We start from the raw sequence: 11,810 nt of genomic DNA on the forward strand, positions 1-11,810 counted from the left end.
TCTTTTTAGTCTTGTATGAGGATTCCATGTCAGTCGTTTGTCGAGATGTAGTCCTAAGTAACGGATTTGTTCGACAGGAATAAGTGGGGTATTATTAAACACATCAAAATTTAAAAATTGTTTTGCAGGCTTTTCTGCCCAGATCATTAATTATAAGTCAAACACACCCTATGAAAAAGCTTATGTTTAGTTACCTATTTTTTTATAAAAATTCATAAATATTTAAAATTTTTAATTTTCAATTAATCCACACTATCACTATCATATTAACAAACTATTTATAACCTTACACTCACTCAGGTCAGCATTGTTTTTAATTTAATTTAAAACAATTAAATAAATTTAAACAATTTTTAAATTTTGATGTTAGGTGAGAATTTATATTGAAGGTATGTTATGTTATTAGTGGTAATGTTGTTGTTATAAATGTTACAAATGAATATATAATATAACTGTTAAATATTTAGATTGTCCTTGAGGATGGCCGAAATGGCCGAAACGTTGGACTGTTGATGAAATAAAATTGTTGGTAGCAATTCAATGACTATTTCCTCAACTTACAAGTGAAACACCTTAAAAAGATTTTCTAGTTTTGAGTTATTCGGTTTTCCCAGTTTAAATGTTGAAAAGATCAAACTCCAAACAATTTATTAATATCATATAGATCTGCTTATAAAAAGTATAATTACTATTGTTTAAATAAAATAAATTGTATTCAATGTAAGTATCAAAAGAATCTATATTTCTTTGTAAGTCCAACGTTTCGGCCACTTAGACCGTCCTCAAGGACAATCTTAAATATAAATTTAGAACCACATCGATTTAAAAAAACTATATGCAGGCTATTCTGCCCAGGTCAATAATACCATTTGTTGTGATAAAGTATAGTAGTGTAAATTGATTGCGATTAAAATTTTTAATTTAATACGAAGAATTAACAAAATAGGATAATTTTGAACTGAAATTATTTTCAGTTTTTCAATTTCAGACGCTTCTTAAGTATTTCTTGATTTAATTATCTTGATTCTCCTCTTCCCGTTTTAAGGAAATATTTCAAAAGTGACAAAGGACCGTCGCTTTATGGGGGTCTAAGTGGGGTGGATCCGGCGGGGAAGGATTTCTTTACAAGCACTCACGACTGCTTTTCAAACTCCGTGAATTCCTACCCCTACATACTTCCTCATTATCCATGACAGAATATTCAAAGTAATAGTGCTTATTGATCCCTCTTCCTTCCATCAGCTAGTGTACCTCAGGGTAGCATCCTCGGTCCCAAACTTTATAGTTTATGCAAGTGACATCCCATCCCAACATGTATGCCGATGAAACATGCATGGGTGTACCCAGCGTGGGTGTAGCTGCCCCCTTCCCTCTAGAAATAAAAAAATAATTATTAATTTAATAAATATTAAATTTTTCTCAATCAAATAATTATAATTACGAATAAAGCACTTCTATAATTATATATATTTTTTTACAATTTTGATTTCATTCGTCTTTTCCTCGTTGAAATGTCACAACCTGAACAACCATGGATTGCCTCCTCTAGTTTTGGTCCTGGTTATACTCTTGGATATATGTATGCTCCTAGTGAATATTAACACTATAATTGCATCCCAAACTCTCCCAATCCCATTCACAATCCTTGAAGAATGGTTTCAAAAATGGAGAATTAATGTAAATAACAATAAATCTCATCAAATCAGTTTTACCCTTTGTTACGACCTATGGGTTCCAGGCCTACAATATCATGATAACAATTCCACTTGTTCGTGTCTTACAGATCAATGACAAACTGGACAAACGACTAACTTGAAAGAAAAGACAGAAAACTGATCATTGATGCCGACTATTACAGCACTTACTGGATAAACGGTCTCAACTTCCAATCCCTTACAAAATAATGATCTACAATACAATGATAAGGTCTATCTGGACATACGGAGTTGAGTTTTGGGGCTCCAGTAAACCATCCAATCCAATCCTTACAATCAAAATCCTTCGTAAATTACTCAATGCTCTTACTTTGTCATAAATAAAATCATCTATAATACCTCATCATTCCATATGTGACCTCAATCCTTCCATTCTAAACTCCCTAACCACCCCAAACCCACCAGTTCCTAACCTTTCTGTTTCATACCTAATAATCCAGCGAGGTTCCTGAAAAAAAGATGGCCTCGAGACCTTTTAATATAGTAATTTCATAGTAGTCGTACCAATTAACAGTCACTTCACAAATCTTTCATGCCATTATAATTTATATTTACTTGATGCATTTTTAACTTGAATTAGTAAATTTCAATTGTTTTATTGCAATCGTACAATTGAATTATTTATAAGAAACGATACATACATCGATATGCGACACTTGTCTAATGATCGTAGTTCACCTCTTGCCTGGTAGGCTGCGTCATTTCGTTATCCAATGGCAATTTCTTAACATTTCTTTTTAAGGACGAAGTCTGCGTTGAAATGCCAGAAGGAGGACCGATGCTCAAACGAGCCATCTCTTGCGAATCAGTTTCGAGCGACTCTTCGGTGGCGGCTGTAGACCTCGTTGAACCCAACGTTACCGGTTACTTATGCATTGGCATAGAGTATGACAGGTAAATACTATATATATCTTTAACCAAGGAAAAAATAAAAAAACATTTTTTTTGAATTACAGAATATAACTTTTTTTTTTTTCTATTTTCAGTGAATGCGGAGACCTAGTTGTAAGCGTCATCGAAGCAAAGGATTTGATTTGCAAAGATTACGTTTCCCACAACGGGCTCCTTGACACTTTTGTTACAGTTTACCTTCTGCCCACACGAACTACAGACATGCAAACAAGGGTAAACTAAATATTTCTTCAATCCATTATTTATTTATTGTTTTTAAATATTTATTTATTGCTATTTACAACTGTACATTATAATACATTTAGTAAATCTGATCTAAGTTAAATTGGAGTGTTACAGGCGTGTAGAGAACTACCCATTGGTAGCACTCTAATGACATTTTACATTAGCTGGTCTCGTGGCCTATGTTCTTTTCAGACGCCTCGGAGGATTGTCAGGAATGGAAGAGGATGCAAGATTAGAAACTAGGGGGTTTGAGTGGTTAGAGAGTTTATAATGGAAGGAATGATATCTATTTCGGGCTAGATCGGTTACATAGGGAACATTAAGGTCTTTATGTATGATTTTATTTATGACAAAGTAAGGAGCATTGAGGATTTTATGAAGGATTTTGGATTGTAAGGATTGAATACGAGAGGAATTCGAAGGTTTAGTGGAGCCCCAAAGCTCAACTCCATATGTCCAAATTGGCCTTATTACAGTCATGTAGATCAGTCTTTTGTAATGTGTTGGAAGTTTAGACCGTTTGTCTAGTAAGTGCTGTAATAGTCGAAATCGACGTGCAGTTTCCTGTCTTTTCAGTCTGGTGTGAGGATTCCAGGTTAATCCCTTGTCCAAATGTAGTCCAAGGTAGCGGATCTGTTCGACAGGAGTAAGAGTAACATCATTAAATGAAACTGTAGGGCAGTCAGTAGGTTTACGACGAAGGGTAAAGGTGATTTGATGGGATTTGTTGGAATTTATCTTAATCCTCCAATTACGAATAACATAAAGTAAATAATTATACAGAATGAAATTAATAAAACTGAAGAGATGAATGAAGTGGAAAATAAAATGTATATATAGGTAATTGAATAAGTAAGTCAAATAACATAATTAAGGTAATAAAATAAAAAATATGTATATTAATTAAAATATTAAAAATTTTATTTTTACTTACTTATTCAATGACCTATATATACATTTTATTTTCCCCTTCTTTCATCACTTCAATTTTATTAATGTCATTCTGTACAATTATTCACTTTATGTCATTCTGCTGATGAAGACTAGAAATTCTGGTCGAAACGTTGGCACGATTAAATAAGTTATTTTAACTTATTAGTGTTATATTTTTACAGCACCTCCCCAACCATCTTCTCCTCATATAATTTATCCACTGTTAACTATCTCTCATTATTATCATACATAATTGTCAAATACATTAATTCCATATCTTATTTAAAGATCTTATAGTACAGTAGTAGGAGTAGATAGTCGGGGATGCGGTTAGCAAAAAAAAAAACACAAAAAAATAAAAAACTATTTATTCGTACTAACATTTCGACCTGAATTTCAGGTCTTCTTCAGGGAGCTTCAGCAGAAATTCCGGCTAAACTGGAAAACTAAACTAAAAGAGAATGGTTCGAATCTTTGTCCACAATAAACTTTTGAATTACATGACCGATTTACGTGCAATTTTTTTCAAAATGTTCCCTGTCGCCATGAGAAGGTTTAAAGCTACTGCATCTATGATTTTTTTTTTTTTGTAAAAAAGAAAGTTATGAAAAAATAGAACATTTACTATATACAATTTGAATTGTTTCTTCCTGAAAAATAAGACAAATATATTACTTATTACATTAAATGATATTACATAAATAAAAATATAAAATACATAATAGGGCTTTGAGTAAAGTAAGTCAACACATTTTTTATATTTTAAGAAAATCATGTTTGTTTTTAGCATCATCTAAAACCCTCAAATGCCATTTTGCAAAAAAATTAAAAACTAGATTTTGTTTTTTTCTCTTAGTGTCCATTGTTCACATAATCATTCATAGCTCCTCTGCATTCTATCCTAATTTTATGTTACTATAAACGTTGAAAAGAGCTGAATCTCCTCGTTTTACCTGCATAACACCATCCATACTTAATGCCCTTATAAGGTCGAAATATTGGTTTCAAATAATGAAAAGCTTTTTAAAAGTTTTATTTTATATCTGCAGTTCGACTTTGTTTTATTAGATCCGGTTTGTGTCCTCTGGTGCGATTTATAGAGCCCTAAACCACTGCCAAGTTTGGTTTTGATTGGTTGAACCTTGTTGAAATTATTTTAATTTTCATTTCACCAGATAAACAAATTCACTCTCCCAAATTCCCCCTCACAGATCCTCCCCAGTGACCCACTAAACAAATTCACTATTAGACAGCAATGTGAGATCAAACCAGAGAAATACTAGTCACAGCAGTAGATCAGTTTACAGTAAAACAAACAAGTAAATACATTCTACTAAAACAAAACTAATACATAGATTTAAGGGAAAATATAATAATAGGTTGGTTAAAAGAAATACTTGATTGGATAATTAAGTAAAAAAAATAAATAAATAAAAATAATAATAATAAAATAGTTTAATGAATAAATAAGTTAAAACACACAAATCAACAGGTCCACCTATTAAAATAAATAAATAAAACAAGAGAATAAAGAAAAATTAAATTCCAACTTTAGTTAAAATTCAAAAGAAGCACTATACCTAAAATACTTTAAATAAATTTGATTTTAATAATTAATTTTTGATAGTATTTTTAAGCAGTATTACGTATACCCTTCATAATTACAGAAAGGTTTTAGGAGGACTGGTTTGAGGTTTGATTTCTAATAAAAAAATTTGTTTTTTGTTCACCAAATTTTTTCAACTAAATTAGTTCAACACCTGTCTTTACTCTGAATGTTTCGAGTAAATGACTGTTGTAAAATAAAAAATCAATATAGTTATTCAAATAAGTAATTAGTAATTATAATGTGACATTTAACAATTAAAATGTGACTATTTATAGCATTTTAATTAAAGAATGTTTAAAAATTTAGACATACAGGAGTTCACGAAGTCCAAGCTATAAAGAAAAGTTTCTCTTCGGATTAGAAGTAACTGATTTCTGCAGGAGTTCCCTCATGTTCCATGTTTACTCTGTGCGAAGAGAAGAGAATGTGCTCCTTGGGGAAGCACAGCTATTGCTTGCTGATGTACCGACAAAGCAACCTATCACAACTTGGCTGACGCTCCTTCATTCCAACATGGTAAGGAATAAAGTATTAAGAGCTCTTGATTTAATTCAAAATAATGATTATGATTAGAATGTTTAGTTTATAATTGAAATTAAATGAAATGGAAAACTTCACACTTATCTATTACTGCAACTTCTGGGACAACAAACTCCCTAAAAATTTCATAAATATTTTATTAATGAATTGAAAGACATTTCAGATTTCATACTGTCTATATTCAAATCCATTCTCTATCATAAGATTACTTTTCTAATTGTCAATAAAATGTATTCCATTGAATTATAAATTCTCCTTATATAATTAATTTGTCAAAATGGCTGTGTATAATTAATTAATTCTAACTCCAATTAAAGATGTGAAGCATTCTACACCAGAAGGCTAGGAAGCTTGTTAAGAGATGAATTAACAGGAAGAGTCTTACGGCAACTAGTCCTAAATCTTCACAGGACGGAAACTTTAATCCTTACAGAACTAGCCTATGGTCCTGAAGGGGATGACAAGTCCTACAGGAACTAGCTGTAGGTCCTTATGAAAAGAAAGTTTACTCAGAAGGGGACTAACCTACAATCATGAAGGGGATAGCAAGACCTACAGGACGTAGTGGTAGGTTCTTACTTAAGGAAAAACTGGTTCAGGAAGGAGAGATCCAGAGAAGGAAGAATGAAATAAAATTCCAATACACATGTCCAAAAATATCAATAGAATGATTATGAGAGATAGTTGACCATGGATGATGAATGAGGAGAAGATGGTTGGGGGTGCGGTCAATGAAAAACACAAATAAGTACGATTAACTTATTTTAATGTGCCAACATTTCGGCTAGGGTTTCTAGCCTTCTTCAGGGCTAAAAACAGAACAAGATAACAACCACAGTAAGTATAGAAAAATAAAAAAATAAAAAGGAAGTATAAACAGAATAATGGAAACTTTAATCATTTTATGTGTAAAATTTTTCTGTTTATACTTCCTTTTTATTTTTTTATTTTTCTATACTTACTGTGGTTGTTATCTTGTTCTGTTTTTAGCCCTGAAGAAGGCTAGAAACTCTAGCCGAAACGTTGGTACATTAAAATAAGTTAATCGTAATTATTTGTGTTTTTCATTGACCGCACCCCCAACCATCTTCTCCTCATTTATCAATAGAATGTATCATGTATGTACTACTTACTCAATGTTTCCTAAGTAGAGAAATTCCCTGAATGGGAATTTCACACTTTGGCTTGCTCAGTATGTGTTTTTTCAACTCTCTGAACTATTAAATCCATCGAGAGATGCCACGTATAAATAAGAAATTACCTTTTAGTGGATCAGAAGATTCGATTGTCCTTTTTATTGATTCTAATCATACTCCAATGAATATAATAATACAATAAATGGTAATACACAAGTCAAGTTAAATTATTTATAAGAAGTAATACATATATCAATGTATGTGTAATGACTATAGTTCATGTTGCGGCAGCTAGGTTCATCATGTCGGCTCATAACGGTTTAGTAGGCTGAGACCAGAGTATCTACAAATTCATTTCTGTAGTATTTGATGTTACTATTTCCAGTTTCCTAGCAACATCAAAGCATCAATGTATAGCATATATATAACATTGAAAACTGCAGAGAATAGTTAATTATATGATGAGAATTTATAATTTAATTGCGCTTTGCTAGAAATAAGGTGAGTAGTCTACTACCAGAGAATGGATTTGAAAATGGATAGTTTGAAGTCAAAACTCTTATTTATAAATAAAAGATTAATGAAGTTTTAAGCGTGTTATTTTATTCTAGAAGCTGCTCTGTTGAAGAATGTATGACCCTTAGCAAATAGTGTATAAAATTATTTTGAATTCACATTTATTAATATTATGAAATGAACAAAGAAAAAAATTTTTTTTTAAATTACAATCCAATCATCATAAAGGCATTTGGCAGTTCCAGAAATCAATTAAATAATCCAAACACTTTTTTATATTACTTTTTTGCACATTGAAAAATTATAGTTCCATAAGGGATCATGCAAAAAAGCATTGAACTAATACCTAGTTCTATAGAAATTCTCAAAAATTATAAATATCTGTTAGAAGTGATTAAAAGAAGTTATTTTTAATTTATAACTGTAGAAAATTTTTTTTTTACTAATTAACCAATTCACTGTTCAGGGTGCAGTCAGGAAATCATTATTCTTTAGAAAGAAATATACACCAAGTCACGTATGTAAAATAAACTCTGATGTTTTCAGGTAGTGTCGAATTACACCGGCTTAACACTCAATACATCTATTTTTAAAATTCATTCGGGTATCTTAAAATGCTCAACAGCTTGAAAATTATTGGATATTTGTTATCCGCAAGCGGTGAATGTAGAATTGTGCAGATTGATTATTGCTTTGAACTCTAAGGATACAGTTTAGTATTGTTGGCTTGGCAGGGTAAAGCTTGGCAAATAATGCGTGCTGATAACCATCACTACAAGTGGTAGTCCCAGTATTGAAATTTGTTAACAATCACTTAATTATGATACTCTGTACAGGATGAAATCGGGAGAAAATTATCTTATTTTTTTTCTCCCAACAATTTTTTGGGGAATAATGAAAAAATTACTCCTTTGCAAGATGTGTTATAATTCAAAATTTTAAGGTTCTCAAGGTCTCTTTGTAAAATAAAATATTTGAAGAAAAAGAATTTCGATTTTTAAAATATCATGTCTCATTGTGTCGATTTACCAATTTTTTTCTATTTATTTAATGAAATTTACGACTATATAAAAAAAAATACAATAACTAAATATCATAAAATGTTTTAGAACACATGATAATCTTGGGAAGGAACCACTCAATGGTGGTACTTCAATCATTCCTTTAAATTAGAAGATCACATGGCCATCTTCTTTTCAGATGCCTCAGAGGATTATCAGAAATTGTTAAGGATGAGAGATTAATAACTAATGGGTTTGGATTGGCAAGGATTTTGGAATGAAAGGAGATATATATATTTCAAGCCAAATCTCCAACGAATGGGACGTTGAGGTCTTTATGGATAAGTTTATTTGTGATATTGGGATTAGATTAACCAAATTAAATTCAGGACAAGTCTTTTTCCAATGTGACCTTTTGTCATTATAATAAATTATTTTTGATTCAAGACATTTCAATGAAAATTGCTCTGATATAATCAGGTTTAAAATTTAAGATAAGAGACTATAACAGTAAAATCAATTTCAAAAGAATAATTAATTTTTGCAGATAACTTGAAAACTCAATATTTTGAATTAGGGGAACTTTTCTCTTAAATAGAAGAGTATATATTTTTTTCATTTTTAAACCTGTTCAAATCATACATTTCATATCCTATTTAAACATCTAAAGTAGAAAGTGGAATGGAAGAGAATAAAAAAAGAGTTTTTGAAATTTCAATTAATCTACAAGTTTAAGATACCCTGGGTCCAAAAATAATGATTTAAAAAAAATTGTCTGTTGTCCCTATTTCTATTTCTACTCTCATTTTCCTGAAGCAGGTATTTGAACCATTTTTAATCGATATTTAAGGATAATTAGAGAATAACTTAGAAAGGTGAGAATAAAAAAGAGTTTACAGCAAAAAATCCATGCCAAAGCTGAGTCATCAAAGTCCAGTACTCAATTATTCTTTTTACTTCTAAAATTATAGGCACCAGCATTTTTTATCACCTGTGCAAACAATGTAACACATATTTTCTAATCAAGACTAAAGGCTCGGAATGATTTTTATGTTTTGTTTTTTCACATCACAAAATTGCACCAATTTCAAGAATTAATACTTTTTGCAATTTTACAAGAAGCACTTAGAACTTTAGTTAAACTGATGGATGCATAAGCTGAATTTAAAATCTGAAGGAAATGTGAAAGATTTAGTAAAGATTTTTTTGCTTAAAAATTATTTTTAAAGGATTAAAGATAAAAAATAAAAATGCACAAATTTTGTTTACACCTTTGTTATGCTTAATTTATTTTAAACATTCAAGTAAAATAGTGTTTTGCAATTTTATGTTCATCGACATTCTTATGTCATATTAAGTTTATTAAAACTTTCGCTTAAAGCACTACAATAACCTGGAATAATCCATATTATAGTATGAAGTCAATTTCGCACAATTAGAAAAACCACGGGACGCTTCCCCTAAAACAGAACCAAAATTAGTAAATTGATTGATCAAATGTAAATTATCTTTTACAGACAAATTTAGGTAACCTCAAAACTTATGCACTTTGAAAAATTATCCCGAAATTGGGAACATAACTCTAATTTTACACCATTGGGCCTCTTTTCCAAATTAATATGATTATTCTTTTAATCATCTTCTTATAAATATTATTATGAAAAGTATTAAAAAACAAAAAAAAAATGTTCAAGCACTATGATATTTAAAAATCTGGGACTGCCACTGCTTTGTAATGTTTCAAAATTGGAAATTTTGTTTTTGATCTAAACTTCTTTAACTAGAAGACAGAAACAATTTTATTAACATAATCTTTATTTATCAATTTTTTTTAATTTCAAAAGACATAAAATCTTTGAAACCGATCCAATGACATTCTCTAATTTAAGTATTAGTAAGGATTTTAAGGTTAAAATTACTTTAATTTCTAATCTAACTTTATTAGCTTATCGCTGCTGTTCCTTGCTTTTGTATGTAACTGCATTTGATTCAATTTTATCTTTTCTCATTATTATTATCATTATTACTATTATTGTATGACTTTATTATATATTTTTTATGATTCGTTATTTAATTATAATAGTTTATAATGGCACCCAATGCAACTATTTGACACAATGTTTGTTTTTCCAATATCTTCTCAACTTTCCTTACTATAGTAAACCTATTTTTTATTTATTTATTTTTTTATTAATAAAGGATATAGGTGAAAAACGCTCAGAGTTAAATTTCATGCTTATTGTTTTATTCAATAAAATATAGTTACCTAGCTCTATCTCCAGGGATGTGCAAAAATTAGCTATAGTTTAAACTAATAACTAAAATTACCATGGATATGACCCTTATTCATGAATGAAATGAAATGAAATAGCCTTTATTTATGCAACAAATTAAAATTATACAAAATACAATATAAACATTTAAAGAAGATAGAGAAAAAAAATAAATTTATATAAATAATAATTGACAAAACATTATCTTCTATCAATGAATGAACCATTGATAAACAAAATTTGTATCCATAGAAATTTTAGCTATTAGTTTCAACTAATGTGTAGCGATTTTTCCCCCAACTCTTACTATCTCTAACACATTTTTGGATATAAATTTCTTTTTTAATACCCAGGACTAAATTTATTTGATCAAATTAATGAATTTTATGTGTATGGACCTTTCGTTAAATTCTAATAGATGACACTGATTAATTAAAATTGGAAAAAAAAGTACTCTGATTGTTTTTTCTCTGCACCCTTCAAACATTTTTACAGAGTTATTTGAAATCAAAAATCTTAATAAAACTATTTTTAGACAAAGGAATGATTAACAGTTGATTATCAAAAGCAGTCTTTTCAAGAATTCAAAAATCAAGCTCATATATCAATCAATAAATGATAATAAAATAGCTAATCTCTCAATAATATAAAAAAGTTCTAAGTAATCACTGTTATATTTTATTTTTTCCTTATGAGTGGCGCTTTCTGTTAGGGCAAAGATGAAGTTGTTAGTTCTTCTGCTTGATCATAGGTAGCGTTACTACAGTACTTTCCTCCTAAATGCCTATTTTATAAAAACAAAATTTAGTGTCATGTATAATATTTTGTTTGTTTGTTTGGTTGTTTAGTGGCGCCAAACTTCATTGGTCATCAACGCCATTTATATTTTATTTAATTTTGCTAATATTCGTTAAATTTTATTTATTTTTTGATTTGATTATTTTTTTTTT

General features: G+C 29.8%; 1 protein-coding gene across 1 annotated transcript in view; it reads left to right on the top strand.

The window, feature by feature from the left end:
* The window catches only part of LOC106677299 (synaptotagmin-12), a gene marked incomplete in the record, with an annotated part of 90,777 nt that overhangs the window by 67,429 nt on the left and 11,538 nt on the right, over window positions 1-11,810 (top strand). Inside the window, 4 exon segments of the mRNA XM_067052432.1 lie at window positions 2,458-2,609; window positions 2,702-2,840; window positions 5,701-5,910; window positions 8,053-8,103. Of these exon segments, the coding sequence (XP_066908533.1) occupies window positions 2,458-2,609; window positions 2,702-2,840; window positions 5,701-5,910; window positions 8,053-8,103 (552 nt within the window).

This window comes from Halyomorpha halys, unplaced genomic scaffold (assembly GCF_000696795.3).
Source record: "Halyomorpha halys isolate HHAL.00 unplaced genomic scaffold, Hhal_1.1 Scaffold1.1, whole genome shotgun sequence".
In the NCBI taxonomy this organism is placed as follows: domain Eukaryota; kingdom Metazoa; phylum Arthropoda; class Insecta; order Hemiptera; family Pentatomidae; genus Halyomorpha; species Halyomorpha halys.